Consider the following 19,779-nt stretch of genomic DNA (forward strand, 5'->3'; position numbering starts at 1 on the left):
TTTGAACCAGTTGCTATTGCTTTGGTTCGATTACATGCATTTGGCAGGAATTCAGATCTGTCACATATAATACTTATAATGTCATTAGCTGAAGTATTTTTTCCTGTTTGCATTTCTGTTTTTCCATTTAGCTAAAAACACAACCTGGTCAGCTAATTTTAGCTCTGCTGATTCACACCAAAATAATAGTAAACACTGATAATTCAGAGCAAGGCAGAGCAATCCCAGGTGCTGACGGAGTTATGAGCTGCTGCCGTGGTAAATTGGGTGCTAATCACACACACAACTGAGCGTGCAAATTGAATGAAAGTGGCAGTGATATTTGTTTTAATGTTGGCAAATCCAGCAGTGTTTTTATTTCCTTTTTTATGTGGTGTTTTTTGTGGTGAAACTTTTGTTCAATGCCCTTAAAAGACAAGATTAACTAGTTCAGAGTTTGTAGCCCAAAACTGATATGATTGCTTGAAATTTAAATTTCAAGCAGCTCCTCTCGTCCAGCAAAAACCTGTTGTCAGCCATTGTTAATCTGTTCTGTCTGAACCGAAGCAAACTTCATTAGGATACACTAATTAAGTGGCTACCAATTTGGCAATGGTCTGTTTACAGTACAGACAAAACAGAAGAACAAGAAAAAAATCAATTATTACATATAGGCTAGTAGACAGTCAAATGTTATTAAAAAATACAGCAATGTCTAGAAATTAATGTGGATGGGGAGACCCCTGATTATTGACAGTTCATTTGGGACAGTGCACTTTGAATTTTGCACCTCATGGCCACAAATACCGTATGAACCTGCAGCAGGAGACAGTTTTTGCTGATATGACATGATTTATTGATTGAAATATTGGTTTGTTTGTTTTTTGGGATGCTATATAACTAACACATGTGGAGTTTTTTTATGTCTTTTTTTAATCTGTTCGAAACAAAGAATAAATGAATTGAAATTAAATTACCTCAGTCAGTTTCATTGCTATATTTGGATAGAATTTACAACAAAAAATATATGCATATTATAATCGTCTTGGCCTTTATATTGATATCTGTGTTGGCCCGCTGATAGTAATAAGAGCAGTGACTTGTCTCTGGACTGTATGCGTCTTCGTCTCCTCAGATAACAGATGAGAAATTCCTCTGATTAGTTGCGCAACAGTGTCAGTGGTGTTAGATTTATTAACATTCTCAAATTCAAATTGAACATTCTTTAATTTGCCATAAAGCTCCGTCTTTCTGTTACATATCAGTTTCATGCTTATTCGATGAGTGTTTTTTTAATCTTCCAGTCATCTTTTCTACCTTTGTTGTTCACATAATAGTACACAGCGGAGAGTGTTAAGTGGCAGCGTTGCACAGATGAGGGTCAGACAGGGGGCGACCATGTTACCTGGCCCACAGCCCTCTCCTTGCCCCGAGATAAGATTAGCCTGCTACCTAAAACCCTCCAGTGTGGGGAATGGGGTGGGTGGTGGGAAACCCCCCTGTCAGAGCCAAACAACAGTCACCTTAGGAGAGGAGAGGAGAGGAGAGGAGAGGAGAGGAGAGGAGAGGAGAGGATGTAGTGGTACTGTTGTTTCATCAATGGCCTTGGTTGCAAAGCCTTCCACTGTTCCTGAAAGCCTGGAGCATCAGACACTCCTCAAGTGTCCATACATCAGACAGCCAATCCGGTTAAATAAAGATCTCTAAGAGGCTTTGCTGTACCTAAGCTAATAATAGCTTTGCCTCACTGGGAGATGTTTCAGTGAACCGCGGATTGTTGGATGTTTGCGACACGCCACAAACACCGGTGTGTTCTGTTCTCAAGGCGACCACAGGGAACGGCCTGACCCACTGGTGATGGTGGCATTCACCTTGGCTACTCGACACAAAGCCCAACAGGCCTCTGGCTGACCATCACACTGCCTGGGGATTCTCGCTTGGGGGATTATCCGTTGAGACTTTGTCCCCCCCCCCCCCACCCCGCCTACTCTCACTGCACACAAAGTGTGTCAGGGTCCTGTGACCGGCAGTGACACACAGGCCCACATTCTGAGAAAGCCCAGTTTACTACTGAGGGAGAGAAGGATTTTTCTCTCCTAGAGAGGATGACAGGCTCACTGCTGCTGTAGGTTCCTGCTGTTGCGAACACAATCTTTCTGCCTACCTCTTCGTGTGTATATGTATGTGTGCATGTGTATGGGTATAAAAGTGTGGGTGGTGTTTGAATGTGTGTATGTTCCTGTGTGCCTGTGGTTGTGCCTGTGCCTTCCTGTGTCTTTCAGCACATACTGTATATAGGGTAAATGCCAGTGTACCTTTATGTGGATGAGTGTTCACCTGCGTGTATGTACACCCCAATTCATATTACTGTCTTAAGTTACCCTCTTGCCTCTGCACCATGTGGTGCTGTAGCAACAGGGTAACCTAAGCCAGGGTTCCCTTTGTCGTGGGCAAGCAGGTTGATTAGAACAGGCTCTGCTTACATCCCCTGTACAGAAGGCTTTGTATTCAGCCAAGTCTCCTCTTTCAGTTCTCCTGAAGAGCTGCTGACCAACACACCACAGCAAAACCATGCTAAAATGCCATGTTAGTATAGGCCTCATGGGATAAACGGCATGCAAAAAAAAGATAAAGGAATAATTAACAGTTTGACATTTTTTATTCTGTCTTAAACAACTAAAATATCTAAATGCTTGATGCTAATTACCATTGTTTTAAATGCTTTTTAAGCAAAAGTAATTTAGATAAGTCAGTTGACCTCACAAAGAATACAATTTTGTTTCTGTAAATATTACAGTCCCAATCAACTCTGGCTTTTAACACCTGTGTTAAATATGCAATAGTTTTTATGCTTAAGTTAAGAGTGCACTGCACACATCCAACTTTTTCTTTGCTGAAACCAAGTGCAAACACCTGAAGGTATGGTATTTGGTAGTATGGATGATCAGACACCAGTGCTCCTTTTTGTGTTTAGGGTTCATTTTTTTGTAAAGTAACAATGCGTCTAGGGCTGACCCGATTATCATATTTTGGTAATCGAAGCTTTGGCGGCCGGGGGGGGTGTGCGCGATCGTTGGGTCAGCCCTAAATGCGTCGGTCAGCAAAATGCAGTGGCATTAAAAACTAAGTGGCAATCTGCTGTGACTAAAAGAACTAAGATTTTTATCATGACAGTGATGAAGAGGGTGCACCTTGATTAATGCATTAAATAAATTACAGTGATTAAAAAGAAAATGACTCCAAAACCTTTTTAGAAAAGAAAAAAATTAATTTAGGGTCTAACATTTAGGTTCATAAAGATATTTCCAGTGATTCCCCGCAGAGTTCACAAAAACAAATTTAAATCCTTCCCCCTGGGTTTTCCAAGAACTCTGCGGCTGGCTCGGTGCCCACATTTCTAAACACAGAGTCTGTGACGCACATGCACACACGTATTGTAAGGGTTGGCCTACACCTGTGTCTCTAAACTATTGACTGAATTTGTGCCAAACCTACTGGTGATCCCTGGATGTGAAGGTGGCTCAGTCTGTGCACATGTCAAATTCAGTGAGTGTGAGAAAGAGCGAAATCTCAGTCATAGAATAAGGCTGGCTAGATCTGTCCAAAGGGCATCCATACAGAGAGGATAACCTACAACAGAATCCTGATGTATGCATCTCAGTTCAACCTTGCATCTGCAGAGCCTTGTTATTGTCTTATCTTGTAATGTTATGTTAGGGTTACATCAAAAAGCCTTCCTGTGCCGTCACAGCAGACTCACCAGCCAGCAGAGGCTTAACAATGGCAGCCTAAGCCAATGTTAACATATGCCGGCAGCTAAATTAAGCTCCTAATTAACAATCTCATGCCGAGATAACATTATGGGATAAACACGGAGTGCCAAGTAACCACCTGAACTAAATACCCACCAACGCACGAAGATTGCTTTCAAACACATTCCTAATTGCCTTTAGGACCTAATAATTTGGTACTCTGAAAATATATCAGGGAAGGTTAGTACATATATTGTAAAAATAATCTTTATTTAAATCAAACTTGTGAAACATTTCAAACTGCAATGTTACCATTTACATTTAACATTAAAAATTGTGGAATTAAAATAAATCAAACAGAACACAGAAAATGAATACCAAATATGATAAGTTAAAATGCCTATTAAATGTCTCAATGACATTTGAAAGATGACCCTGATTGTGAATCCCCGAGATCCTTAGACCCCGAATACCAGCACTGAGAGGTCTCGGCACCAAAACATCACTCAACCTTAAACTTTGTCTACACAAGCTGCAGCTTCAGTCCTGCCTCACTGTCTAGGCAAGATGTGTTCAAGTACAGTCTTGCCATGCAGGTCATCCATGTGTTCGCAGCTCCCAGAGCTCAATACACAATCCTTCAAATTATGAAGAGAAGGAATCCTAAAAAGAGATGATAGCTTAAAATGTAGGTCAAACAGTTCTTGTGAGGGCAAGTATTAAATAACAAAGGTACATTTTTCAGGAAGTTGGACGAGTAATTAAATTACGATTGCTGAATTTTAATCATTGCATCAGTAGAAACGTCCAGTACTTAAAGCAGAAGTAAGTGGTCCGGTCGTTTTCGCTAATGCTGCGTTCCAGGCAGGCTTTTGAAATCGTAAATTACAGCTTCAAGTCACAACTTACGACTTTGTAGCGTTTCAGGCAACCCACTCGTGTTTTTCCGACCTGTTTTACCGGTGAAAGTCACTATAACGGCCACTCGTAACTTCCGACCTGTGAACTCGTACCAGATCGAACTGGTACCACTTCACAGTCGGAAAAATACGAGTTTCCTTGAACGCACCATAACAGTCCTCGTCGCTACGTCACCACATTCACGGCGTTCCTTGGCTGCACACACAGCCCTGCATGCCGTTCTCTCTCCTCATTGGATAAAAACTGTAGGATACGATAAATGTTTTCTCTTCGGCTCAGAGCAGAGCAGAGTGACTGACAGACCCGTGTTTCAGTCCAAACACTCTATGTAAGTGATTGCTGTCGGAAGATATAACTATTTAAGACTTATATTAACACAAATATATCACTTACTTCTGCTTTAAGGACAGATAAAGCAGCATGTGTCAGTCTAGTCACATATGGTTTCACCAGCTGAATGTTGACAGAAATGAAACTCTGTGATGTGTTTTTGGATTATACGCCTTACAAGGCGCATATGAATAGAAAACAGAAGCAGACCCATGACAGTCCTCTGGGGAACCCCACAAAAAAAGAAAGCGACATGAGGTGGGTGTTCCTCCTGCCATGACAGCAAATGGCAGACATGTTGGACTGGTATAAGAAAAACCAAACAACCACATCACCAAGGACAACAAAGCTTTCAACCATATCAAGAGCTTACTCAAACAAAGATTAAAACCAGTGTGCCTAAATTATTTAATGGTTGCTATTGAATCTGTACACTGCACTCACTGATATGTCTGACATTTAATGGCCCAATAAAAGGTATAATCTTTGTTGTATCTCTGTGTGTGTGTGTGTGTGTGTTTGTGTACACTAAGGAAACTGGGTTAGCGTCTGCTTTTTGCAGTAACCTGTTTTTGAAATGTCATTTAGTCAAGAAACCTGGTTTCCTGAATCAGAACTAAAGACAGCTAAATTTATGTTGGGACATTGTTTTTTTTTGTCCATTTCTTTTTTACATTGCAAAACCCAGGACAAAGTTTATCACTTGTAGATATATAACATATATCATAACCTAGTTCACAATATAGATACAACAGAAAAAAGCATATAAATCAACTGAAGAAAAAATTGTATTTTCAGTTGTAGCACCATATACCTCAAATACATACATCTAGTAACAGACTAGCTGCATGTAACCAAAGACTTTTGTTTAACTTGTGTGTGTGCATCTCAGTGAATACTCCAACCTTGGTCATCTTTAAGATGTTTCTAGTCCTAGTTCTGTGCTGAGCTCAATTAAATGGGCAGAATGCAGAAAAATGCACTCACCTGTCTCATGGCTAATGATGTCTATCAGAGCAAAGACTAAGCTAAGAAGAGGAAGGAACTGCTTGCACAGCTCAAAGACCGGATGATGTTAGAACACAGATCAGGGGTTACCCCCCCCCCCAAAAAAAAAAATCCTGCATCAAAAGTTCCCAAGAGAACAGTGGTCGCCATAAATCCTAAATGAACAAGTCTGGATCAAGCAGGAATCTTCCTGGAGCTGGCCACAGCAAGTTCAGAGAAGTTCCTGGGTAAGAGAGATGGCCAAGAACCTCACTGTCACTTTGAGTGAGGGAGAATTTTCTCGAAGGTCAACCAAAATCATATTCAATCGATGCAATGTTTTGGTTTTTCGTTTTGTGCTTAGAAACTTTTACAACTATACTTTCACGTCTACAGCATGCGGTATTAAGGGTAACTTGGTAAGAGATTTTTGAGCTAAGCATAATGCTGCCTGCAACAAAGCAAATAGAGGAATAAGTGAAGGGGTCTGGACGCTTTCTGAATGCTCTGCATTCGTTTTCAGTGGAGCAGGAGAGCTAGAGTGCATTAGAAGATTGGCCTCCAAGGCGAACAGAGGCAGCTTGATGGCCTGCAATAACCCAGAGCAGATAACATCAGAGGCTACTGCTAGCAGGGGTGACATTCAAACAATCTGTCAGGGCTGACTGTGCATGTGCCTGAAAAAGTCAGCCAGGAGAGAGGGGTGGGGTGGGGTGGGGGGGACTGAGCTTTTGTCTGCCTTTATGTGTGAGAGAAATAGAAACAGTGTGTTAGAGAGAATATAGAGCAGAGAGACCAAGACTGAGGAATAAACCACAGTATATGGTCAGGTAAGACATGCACAAAGTTGTCAGCAAATATCCTGCATCCAAGACCAAGTTACTTGCAAATCATAATCTTGCTATGTCTTACAACAACAACAAAGTATATGGTGTATTTATACCGCAACCTCATGGCCTTGACCCATCTTCACACAGATTAAATACAAAACTGTACAAGCATAACCTCTTCCCTCCTCCTCTGTGCTGTAGTGAAATAGATGAAGAGGACATACTGAGGTAATAAAGAGAAAGGACGTGTCCTAAAGTAAAGATCCATCTGCTCTGCTTGGGGGAGAACCTTGTAGCAGTCCTGTTACTCTTTATCTTGATTTTAATCGGCCTAACACAAAACAACACAAAAATCTGGCAGGAAATAATCAAGGAGAAAACAGGAAGACACCAATTTCCCCTGTGAAAAAAAATAAATTCAAGAGATATATGTACAGAGCAACCCTATAGGAAAACCCTTTCTTGGTGTCTCTTTTATAGCTACAAGTCAAGAAAAGTCATGACAACAAAATCTTTACCACAGAAACCCGATTTGTGTTTGACTGTTTTGAGCATTATGTGTATAAACAGATGAACAGTTAAGGTTATGGTTCAATGGTTAAAACCTCTACCCACAATTGGTGTGTATTGCCCTTTTCACCTAGCTGTCAGTGGCAGGTCCACATGGTCCACATTCCAGTTGTGACCCATAGTAGAGTCCACTCAACCACATGGTCTCCAATGGGAATGTGCACCATCACCCCCTCCAACAGTCTGACTGGGACATCACAAGTTTAAAGGTGACTGTTGGAAGTCTTTTAAAGACATTATTGTGACCTTAACCCATCTAAATCCCAGTGCTATTGTTCTCAAATAAATGGAAGATACAATGCAACAACTGCAACAATCACTACCTCTCAAGTCTTTTTAGAATATGTCACATGCAATCTTTGGACATATACTAGGAGTGGGATGCGAAAAAACTGCAGAGGTGCCAATACCAAGCATTAGCCGGACTAAAGTACAGTTTTAAAAGGGTAGCCTAAAATAAAATAGGATTCAAAGCAAACTAATCCCCGTGTAGCAAGCCACGCCTCATAGTAAAAGGGGACCACACAGAGAAAGAAAAAAGTGGAACTAGATGCAGGAGTTCAACAGCTTTCTCTCTGGTGTAATGCAGCCTCTGACATGTTGATACAGCGCAGCCAGCGGTAGCTTCAGTTACACTAAATTTAAACTAGACAGATGCCACACATAGTTACTCATGCCTCGCCCCGGGAAACAAACGTCTCATTCATCACAGTGGGTGCTGAGACCCCTTCAGTTCAGTAAGGTTAGGGGGCACACACATGGTGATCTAGCCACACATGTGGACCTCATGCATGACTGTCTGACCTTTGACCTCTCTTACATTTTCATAGAAATAAGAAGTTGTAGAGCATACACTCCAACATACAGTTTTTAATCTGAATGGGAATCTGAAGAAGTTCAACAAACTCTGTATGGAAATTTCTTTATACTTCACAGTCTTCTTTCGCCCTTAAAAATGACTTCAAAAGCTTCATTGGTATGTTTGTTTGTGTTGTTTTTTGGCATTGTGTATTTCCTATTGACCTGGTTATTATAAATATGTTGTGTTGAAGATGTCATAATAGCTACAACATAATAACAATCATCAACATCGTTATGCTTCAGATATGTTCAATATTAACAAGATTCACAATTACATTAACAAAAAAGATTATAACTAAGAACTATGAATAAATACATCGTAAAAGTGGACATCAACAAAGTAGCAGTCAAGTGCAGATCATACAACATGAAATGTTATCAGCAATAACATGTTAGAAGTCATCAGTCTTTAGAGTGGACATCTCTTACTAAACCAGCTTCCAGTATGTTTCTGTCAGTCTTCTGTTGTCATTTTAGGGGAAGGTTTTACATAATTCCTAACAGATTTTAGAACAGCCTGTGCTCTAATGACAGCTGTTTCTCTGAGTTCTTGCTCCCACCCCTTAACCTAAAAGTCTAGACAAACACACACACAAACACATGTGCACGCAAAACACACCTGGCTGGAGTCTGGGAGTGCCAACACACTCACCTGGCGATGTGGCACACAACATTCTTCCACTCCTCTCCTCGTTACGATCACAAAGCGCTTCAGCAGTAAAAAGTAGAAGGCTGCAGACGTGCCGGGGCGAGAGGGGTTCTCCTGCTCTAAGTACGAACGAGTCACTAGAACCTGCCGTCTGCCCTCTGCCACTCTCTTTGGGAGCTCAAAATAGTCCACCATGAGAGCGATGTAATTTCAGTCTTTCAGTCTTTCCCACGACAAGGACTGAGAGGATCGTGCTCTTGGTTCACAGAAGCAAAGCAGTGACAACAAGACAGACAAGGGCAAAACAGCTTTCTCCACTGGCTGCTCGCAGTTTGATCATTTCATTATGACAAAAATGTGCCTTGACACATATGCTCATATAAAAGAATGACAACGTCAACCCTACAGGTACAAGAAATGTCACAGCACATTAACGGACAAAAATCAAACCTGTCTAGTGACTAAATGGCTGTGGTGACTGCTGGCATCTGGAGATTTCATTAGCCTAGATCAGTCTTTCTGATGTCACTGGTGGTCTCTTTCATATCCTGAGAAAAGCAGCAGTCGTCCTGTTAGCATGTCTGCACTGCTCAGTATGACAGAAACCAGCAAACGGCAAAAAAAACAAAAAAAAAACATCTTTCAGAGATGAGACAAAATAGTTAATGTATGTGGAATATAAAAGCAAAAATTAACCGAGATATGTCCTGACAAGGTGAGCAGATCAACAAAAACGCTGTTTATGTTCCCCTTACCAGCAGCTAGAGAGCGGTGTGCCCCCTTTTCCTTTCATTCGCTCCTGCCATCTGAACCCCACATGGCATGTCTGGGCAGAGAGCCAGTAACCTCCGCTATGGATCTACTACTCTGCCACCCATAAAGGGCACTTCTACCCTCCTGCCTCATACCACTTCTAACACCCAATGAGGGCACTGCTCGTGACCTGCACAACCCAATACTCACCAATACCTATTTCAACCACTCACAGTCACTTCACATTAGACACTGGTCCCCAAATGAGGTTAGTGGTACTTGAGAATAAGACCAAATATCCAAATTGTAACACATGTGAGATGGATTGATCGATCCATGTATGAAACTAGATTGAAAAACAGTGAAGGGAAATATGCTCTATAATTAGTATGTAATAACAGCCTTACGCTTTTTGATACAATAGATGAAAGGAAATGTGAGGACACTCTCCGTAGCGAGCGAAACCATCAAACAGAATGTCTGCGCTGCGACTTTCTGTGCAGTTTGTTTCATAATGAGTTAGTTATAAGCTACAAAGTGAAAAGGTCTGGGAGTGACGGCTGCAAGTTACTCAAAACACAACCTATACTTCTTAACACATTATCGTTTTCCCTGCCCATGTTAATCTACATGTAAATCGTAGTGAGCCACCGAGCCGTTTTTTTTTTAACAGCTTGCAACAACATATCTTAAAAAGTACAGAAGAAAATATTGCACTATTAAGAGAATTTGATGTATGAATCTTTAATGTGAAATATAACATTTATCATCAATTGAATCTATCTATATACGTGTGTACTTTATATACTTTATACTTTCATGGCTTTTCATTTTAAAATAGATATAAAATCTTAATAGCTATTATTTGAGTCACTTTATTCGTCAGTTCACACAAATCACAATGTATTTTTTCAATCACACAGAAAATTTCTGATTGATCTGCACAGATTGTGAAATACACGCCCTCTAACCCTAGCTGAGTCCAATAAATATAATATGAATGCAACGTGCAATTATTTTTTACTGGTTAATATTTTATATTAGTCATTTATTGAATCTTATCATCTATAAAACATCAAAAAAATGTAACAACTGCCTTGACAATTTCTGAACTTGTTCTGTTGCATAAAATAATACAAAATGTCAAAGACATTTAATGTTGTTTTGCAAGCACCAGCAACTTGGAAAAAGTCCCATATACTTAGGATGATAAAGTCAATAGAAAGACCAAAATAAAAGCAGATTTGTTTTATGGCCAAGCTTGCATAGACAATAATGAGAATCCTTCATTCATTCACACCAGAATGAACGTTAAAAAAACAACAGTGATAATTCTATGCTGTGACAAAAAAAATAAAAAGAGGTGAGTTGATCTCAAACGGAAAGGCGAGATCGCAGCAGGAATGACTTGCTATGTAATGATAGCCAGTAAAGCCAGTCAGCCGAAGATACATGAAGTTAAACTGAATTCGCTAAGGTTAGATCTAACATGACATTTTGGCAGGTAAATAAAGTTACACTTTATTCACATGTACCTTCATATATTCGCTCACTGTGCCTCTTGTGACTGGTGAGCCGTACAAGTTAAAGCAGATAACAGCGGCACGGCCGTTTCGGCTAATGCTGTGTTCAAGGCAGGCTTTTGAAACCGTAAGTTACAGCTTCAAGTCACAACTCCGACTTGGTAGCGTTCCAGGTAACCCGTAGCTCGTGTTTTTACCGTCCTGTTGTCTGTGAAAGTTCCCTATAACGGCCACTCGTAACTTCCGACCCGTGAACTCGTACCAGATCGAACTGGTATGACTTCACAGGAAGGAAAAACACAAAGTACGAGTTTCCTTGAACGCACCATGAGTTAGCAGCCCCCGCCCTTGTCAGGCATCAATGGGCTCTATGCACAGCTCCACCACTTCCTGAATTTAAGGCAGGTCCTTCATTTCCTGTCTTACATTATTGGACACACTGATTCATCCAGGTGTGTCTGAGTAGTCACAATGGTCAGACACACCTGGATTAATCAGTTTGTCCAATAATGTAAGACAGGAAATGAAGGACCTGCCTTAAATTCAGGAAGTGGTGAAGCTGTGCATAGAGCCCATTGGTCCTCGTGCTACGTCACCACATTCACGCGCATCCCTTGGCTGCACACACAGCCCTTCATGCCGTTCTCTCCCCTCATTGGATAACACTTGTATCCCACAAGGAAAATTTTCTCCTCGGGTTACAGCAGAGCAGAGTGACGGAGAGACTCGTGTTTAGGCTGAAATACTTCATGTAAGTGATTGCTGACGGAAAATAGGACTATTTAGGACTTATATTAACAAAAACATTCCACTGATATCTGCTTTAAGCTGATCAACATTTTCATTGAACTAGAGGTTCGGTACTGTACGTGTTGCCAGCTTTCTTTCACAAAGAATAACGGTTGAAAACAATTTGAAAAATCACCAACCATCGCATGACCTTGAACCCCAGACAGCAACAAACCCCTCATTGAAAGCCCCTGTGCTATGAAATACTCCATAATTTCACAACATGTTGCTTTCTCCCTAGTCTTGAGTCATAGTTACTTGCTCAGTCTTAGGGCTCTAATTTTGTAGACCAGGTGCAGGCGCAGTGGACCTGCCCTGCGCCTCGCCTGCACCACGCCAACGGAGTGTGTCCAGGCGCAGTTTGCAATTTTCGTGCATGGCGCGGCACAATCCCGCCTCCTTCCCTCCCACCCACGCAAGTGGCAAAGAGGGAGGAGAGTGGGTTTAACACAGCCGAGTCCGTTCTTCACCAATCAAATGATCTCCTCTCCTCGCCTTTAAATGTGCCGCGGGCGACGCGCAGTGCAAGTTTCATTTCACCGTGGAAGAAGGAGGCAGCCGTGAGACGGCCAAACTTCTCCCAGGAGGAAACTGATGTTGGTCTGGGAGGTCCAAGAATATATGGTCACGCGAACAGACCTCCACGGGCAGATGATGCAAAAGTAGTCTGAGAGGAGATTACTGATATTGTTACCCAGATTTGCTCTGACATACTGAGAACTACCCAGTGTAAAAAAAACCCACAACAAAAACACACACACACCTTTTCCATTAATAAAGTAACCTATATTTAAACCCATGTGCACAGATCACAACATAAACAAGTGCCATTACAGGAATGAAATCAGTAGACCAGGTTGGAGCTGGCGGGCTTTCTGCACACTCTCGGCGCGGCTTTTTGGCACGAAATTGTCACTGCACCAAGCTGAATCAGTCGACGCCTCCCCCTGCTGTGCCGCCACACCCATCTCGGCGTGCCTCGGTCTACCAAATTAGCAAATTCGCTGCGCCGGTGCTGTGCTGGTGCTGTGCCGGATGAAATTACCACTGCGCCGGCCGCGTTGCGCTGCGCCACGAAATTAGAGCCCCTAATGTTAATCTAAATATTAAAACAGCTAGCATGATGCAGGTATTGCCAACGTCCGGCATGCTGCAAAAACACAACTTGATACAGCCAACAAGCTGTTTATCAACTGACTAGACCATGAAAACGTCATACAAGCGAAATGATTATTATTAGTCAAGGTTGTATGGATACATTGTCTGGTAATATTCAGATGTCCTCAGTCTGGACCTGTCATCAATCACATGAAGTTTGATGCAGATTGTACAAAGTATATTATATTTATTGCAATTTCCTGTTTCATGACAAACCATCAAAACTCTCCATGCTGCTATTTTCACCATGAATCATTGTGAAGCTGCTAAGCATTTCTGACTACAATTGGGACACATTTTGAAACAACGCAACAGAGTTATAACAATTTTGCCGTGCCACCAGAGCCATGTCCGTAAATGAAAACTCTTTTTCATTTTCCACTATCATCAAGTTTGGAAGCATTTTCTGACCATGATTGAAGTAGGTGTGGTCAAGTGGCTAGAGGAGCATCAAATCCTAAAACGTTACATTTCCTGTCACCACAGGGAGTGTTACGTTCATCCAAATTTTAGGCCAACTGCTGCCAAGTACTGCTCACCTGTTGTTTGAAGGAAATACCACGATGTTAATGTTCCAGTGTTTTTTTTTAATGTAACATTTAACAACTAACCAAGAATCCCACATGTCAATTATCAAAGAAGTGTAATAGCACAAAATCTTTGTCCTTCCCTTTAGTGAATCACGAACACCCTGTCTACTTTTCTGATTAAGCTAACATTGGGATTCATTCTTCTTTTCAGCTGACAAAATACATAACAAGGGAAACCCCTTGAAATATGTGCATATGCGCATTGGTTCTTAACAGAGCAGTGGAATATTTCACCTCAAACAAGTGACTGTTTCAGGACAAGAAAACATGCAGGGAGAGAAGGGAACACATGCCCCCTGACAAACAGGACTGGGAGGTTATTCTATACCATACATGACAAAGATGTTTTTAATCACAGTTAAATATGCAAACAAAGACACACAGATAAAAGAGGGTTGAACTCAGGACAAAAGTTGAAAGGAAGCCAACCTCAAACAGTCAGTTCAATTAAAGATTAAGATAAAAAAAAAAAAAAACACAACAAAGATATACGGGAGATTTGTCATAAACATGAGTAACCAGCTCCTCTAACAATATCCTTTTAAAAATGAAGGGCATTGTTGTGACTTCAAGTTGTTAAAAGAGAGAAAATGTGGAATTGTTGTTTCATTGTTATTTTTAGGATAAGTTACCTCTTGTTTAATAATAATTGAATCAAACATTTAAAAACAAAACAAAAAAACTGTTGCACTGATCTTGATCACAGCCCATTTCACGCAACATGTAAAAATAAGAAGCTCAGGGGAGCAGAAACCTGTCGGATATTCACAGTAGTGTTCCTCCAGGTTGTTACAAAAACAAGTCCTGACTTGAGTCTTGCCCTCAGAGAAGGAGACCAACGTAAGAGTGAGCAACTCCCTGTTACTCTGGTTGTGTGATCCCATATTACACTCCAGTTATTAATTTGGACAGGCACCCCCCTTTTGGGCCAAGTTATACAGTCCGGACCAGATTAAAACCACTTGCACAGTGGTGCTTTTATTCCTACGCTTATTCCAACTGCAGTTTTTCCCCTCGCCCCATCTCCAAATCAAACTTCTTTTTTAATCGAAGGAAAAATTGATTTAAGATTGCACAAGCCAAACCTTCATGGAGCCATTGCTTTGCCAGAGTTTCATGAAAAGGACACAGCCAAAGAATTCACTGGTTCCAGTGGTTTAAGCCCAAAGACAGAAACAAATGAAGAAGCTGAACTTAGTATGGAGGAACAGGCCAAGGCAAATGCCACACATGCGCTATTTTGTGGGTTCAAATTAGGCTCATGATATCTTTTATATTTTAACTCACTCATCCTTTCTGCTGTATAAAGTGTCGAAAGGACCCTTCCCAACATTTTAACTGCATGAAATAAACAAAAACAAAAAGGCAGCAGCTTCTATCTCTCACTGTAATTACAGTACTAAGATGTTGTGTTCAGCCATTTCTAGTATTATTCATTTCATGAGTCTGGTACTGGAGGTCTGTTTGTCTGCGACTGACATGCAGGCATCTGAAGACAGACTTCAGGAGTAGCCTACATGTCCTGATTCACATTTCACTTATTTTCAAGTGTCTGCAATCATCTAATGAATGAGCACAAATGATTTCTACTGAACATCTGCAAACATCATGTTACATATAACATGTACTTCTCACTTTTTGCATATTGATTACTCATTGGAATCTGCTCTGGCACTCTGCCATCACAAGCGACAACAAATTAATATCCAATGTGCCCCAGTCGGTCATATTACATATGAGCTATACCATTTTGCATTTGGCTAGACATCACACATGAATAAAATACATATATTTACCTGAACTAGTAGATTTGTCCATATATCAAACATTTTCAATATATTTCCACACATTTTAATTTATGTCCTGAAACCTGCAACGTACATAAGCTAATTGCAAAACAGTTAAACTGTTTCCCCAAACTATCTGCTGTATCAAAGAAGTTTGTTTTTTATATTCATATCTAATTCTACCAATTATGATCACCTATTTTATACCCATTGCTATTCTAATACAGCTGTATAGTCTAGATTGCGTCATTAATCAATAAGCCCAAGCAATGCATAATCGGTGACATTCACTTCTTCTCTCCTGTTATTTTGGTTTCCAAGTAGCCCTCTAAAAAGGCATTTTCATCTCTGCAGGATTGCAGTGGGATGGCAAAGTTCCTCATCTAGGACCAAAACATAGGCCACTCATTTATCATGGTGCACACCTTAATCTGCAAAGTATGTAGCTTTTCGAAAAGCTCAATTTGAAACGTGCAAAACTAGTGTCAAATTCACAGTAGATGGAGCTTACTTCAAAACTTTTTGCTCCTACATATCAGGTCCACTAAGGGACAATGCAGAAGACTACCTCACCGTACGTCCTCTCCTACAGTCTGTCAATGTAGTTAGTGTTTGGATGCATTATGGTGATATCCACCTTCAAGATAAAAATGAGAAACTCTCAGTTCTAATACTTTACGTTTAATGCTTTTAGTTAATACTTTTAATTGCAACATGTAGTTTTTACTTTTTAGATTACAGTTTTTATTTTTATCTTTTAATCTAAACTGATCAAGCTGTGATTAAATATAATTTCTTGTTACTGTGGATAGGGGTAACTGACAACTAACATTAATATTTTTGAGTGTAAAAAAAAAAAATAGGCTATATAATACATTATATAATATTTCACACATTCTGCTAAATTCAATTCATTTCATTTTAGTTAGTTAGTTAATTATTTAATTAATATTTACAGTACAGACCATGTTTCCAGTAAAATGACACATTAAGTGGCATTCAAACTGTTTCCTTTCTCTCAACCATATCGTATCAACCATAAATGTCGCCACAGTCAGGCGCCGTTGATACGTTATTTGTTGGACAAATTGTAGGAGATACACACACAAGTTTTAACTTAATTCGCACGACCAGAAAGAAATAGGCTAAAAAACGACACTTGTGCTAGCTCGTTAGCATGTGGAGCTAATGACAGCTGGTGTTGTGTGGACATGGTCTCGGGCCACCACGACAGAAAAGACGCGTGAGGTTTTAATAAAGTCTCAATTTCTTTTTGCTTGGGTCGGTTCCTCTTTTTCCTCTTTCTGACTGCACATATTGGCGAGACTGCGGTTGAAAGCTGTCGGTTTAAGTTAAGGGGAACACCAGCTAAGTGAGTAACTTTGGTTAAATCTCATTGTGCCTTACTGTAAGTTCATTACCAGTAAGTGCACACACTGTGTGACAGATAGGACCGGGGCACAGACACACACTGACCTGCGGGGCCTAGCGGCTGCTGCTGCCCGTCCTCTCCGAAGATCAGTCTGAAGTCCAGCTCCTCATTCCCGGGGCAGTTTGCAGTAGTCATCGGGTTTGACAGCTCGGGTTTTTACCCCGCCACTCGACCGTCGACCGCTGGAGCAGTTTACGCTCTCTTAAAAAGCCACAACATTTACCGACTGCCACGACGCCGAACTTCAACTTTTAGTTCATTTAAGTGTTTTAAGCTTTTGGCCATACACGGACCTGTGTCCCCCACCGCCCCCCCTCTCTCTTCCCTCGTTTGACTAATCCAAAATACGGGTAGTTGGCTCCGCTTCCTCCGGCAGTTAACGACCGAAATTCTGGCTTCAACTTCAGAGAAAGTCGGCTGCCGCCTCTGCCTCTCCTTATCGCGCTGTTTCTCTCTCTCTTCCCGACCTGGTCAACAACAAAGAAGTGCTCTCTAGTTTAATGTTCGTTATAAAAGCCGATGAATTATCCCTACAACTGTCCCGTTCCCCCCTTCTCTCTCTCTCTCTCTCTCATTCGCTTTCTCTCTCTCTCGCTCGCTCTATCTATCTCTCCCTCCCTCTCTCTCTATCCCAACTTTTACTAACCCCGCGTGACAAGGCAGTTCCACCGGTGACGTCAGCAGACACAACACAACACGGGGCACGCGCACACACGCACACGCGCTGCTCCCCAGTTAATAAACAGTTTATCAGTGCCTTACAAAGCTATGAGCCTCAAGTGCATTGCTTTTGAAGGTGATGCATGCTTTGTAATGGACGACATTTGTGAGAAACAGCAACAACAACAAAAGTGACGTAAAATCCACTTCATATGTTTGATTCAGTCCTGTGTGATGAAGTTGTTTTTGTAAACCAAAATGTACAAACATTCGATATTTCCTGTAACAACCCTTTTGACCTAACAACAGCTAGGTTTTACAGCCAATTTTCTCCATTTAATTGGTCCTCCAGTCTCTTCCTACCACCATTAGATTACATCCGATTGCGCCTGCCCTCTCTCTGTGCCTCCAGTCCAAGCCAGGACTGGTAGCCTAAGTAGGATGACACGATGCACTTTTTACCTTTAGATCCCTGGAGCCTGTCGGCAGCACAGACGCCCAATGATCTGTAATCACCCAATTTATGCTCTTTAATGGAGCTATAGGGGAGAGGAGACATCTTGACCACAGCTTTTTGGGTTGATTAAACAGATGACACAAGCGTATAGGAAGATATTGTGTTCAAAAAGCATAATGATTTTAATACCTGTTATCATTTGCCACTTTTATCCCTGGCAGGTGTTTCTCACTCTTATTTTCTTTCCCAGGACGCAACACATAGATTTTGATCATCACTAATGGCTGAAAAGATGAACATATTTTGACCTATATGACAGATCAAAGAGCTAAGCGCACTCACGCTTGCATTTAAAATACACTCATTGTTAAATGTAAATGATTAATTATTAATCAGTGATGAGAATAGAGCAATAATAAGCCCCACTGTACATGGGCTGTTCCCCTCCCTTTAACCTCTGTGTCTCTGTCCAACCCACCAATCTCCTCAGGTTAATCTTTATTGGGTAAGCAACACCGAGGTTGATGCACTCTAAATGTATTGCCTAACTTCTTCACAATATCCAGAAAATAGTTATTGTTAGTCCAAACTTACAATAATTTTATGCACACATCTCATTTTATTTCTATTGACATTTGCTGTGGGTAAAGAAGAAAGGAGACAAAACCTTAGCGAATGGCATTATTGGCTGTACTACACACAACTACACAAACTTGCATAGACTGTGGCAGACCAAGAATATCTGCCACGATCAGGAAAAGTTTTTAATGTTTCATCAAAGGTTTTTACAACACTGATAAGAGTTATAAAAGTTATCTTATGTTTTTATTATGTGCATTACTGCTACAATTCACCCCACCTATGGCTTTTATGATCAAAACAGAAGCAAGCTTAATATAACCTTTGAGTAAAAATCAAAATAAACTTTGTGCTCTTCTCTATTGAGGCTTCACATGCAAACTGCCATGGGGAAACTATAAATGATCATACTCCTGAAAAAAAAAACAAGTGAACAATTTGATGTAAAATCACTTCATCCTCAAGACAAATTGCATCAGCAGACAACACCCTCTTATTTTTCTGACACAGCCACACAGACGTAGTCTATGCTCGATGCATGTGGGCGTACAGAGAAGCGCTCAGCTCACAAATGCATCTCAAAGCATCAATATCACATTTCCTGTGGTCTTTATTTCCAAGCAAAAGTGCAAGGTTTAACCCTTTTTGACTTATGTGCCATCATCTGAAGCAACAGGTTAGTTATAGGCTCAGCAGTTATTTGTTCTTCTCAACGGTGTATGGTAAAATACAGTTACAGTTTCCACTCTAAACCTCATGCAGTTTAATGGAATCATGTCCTTTCAGACTCCACACAGACGTGCAACAGTCTGATTACCAACACACGTTAAAATATTCTGTTACTCAGATGTTTTACTACAACTTGTAAAACAGATGCAAAAATGTTCTACTTTAACAAGTACATATTTACTTGATTACAATAGTAACAATAAGTAATCAATGAATATTATCATTTGTGTTAAAATCTTAAACAGCAAGCTGCCTTTAAGGAATATTGCATGAATTTTTGACAAATAAGTAATTTTTTCTACCGACCTATAGGTAAGTACCAAACAAATTCCAGTCTGGACTCTTTAGAACAAGTAAGAGAATGATTAAAAATATAAAAGAGAAGCAAAACAAATATAGAATATATGAATATCCTCCTGAGCTGTGATTCTTGTCCTGTTGTA

The 19,779-nt window shown here is 40.7% G+C and overlaps 1 protein-coding gene across 2 annotated transcripts in view; it reads right to left on the bottom strand.

Annotated features, from left to right (window-relative positions):
- nfatc3a (nuclear factor of activated T cells 3a) overlaps nucleotides 1–17,574 on the bottom strand; it is a 63,521-nt gene extending 45,947 nt beyond the window's left edge. Inside the window, exon 1 of one of the 2 annotated variants that reach the window (XM_085764216.1) lies at nucleotides 16,956–17,574. In XM_085764216.1, coding sequence (XP_085620342.1) covers nucleotides 16,956–17,046 — 91 coding nt within the window. In that variant the 5' untranslated portion in view covers nucleotides 17,047–17,574. Of the gene's footprint in view, nucleotides 1–8,882; nucleotides 9,126–16,955 lie in introns of those variants that run through there. The other variant, XM_085764222.1, reaches the window with a different exon arrangement.
- Between the last annotated feature and the right edge of the window lie 2,205 nt (nucleotides 17,575–19,779).

This window comes from Trachurus japonicus, chromosome 3, assembly GCF_045865225.1.
Source record: "Trachurus japonicus isolate A0001 chromosome 3, Traja_1.0".
Classification (NCBI taxonomy): domain Eukaryota; kingdom Metazoa; phylum Chordata; class Actinopteri; order Carangiformes; family Carangidae; genus Trachurus; species Trachurus japonicus.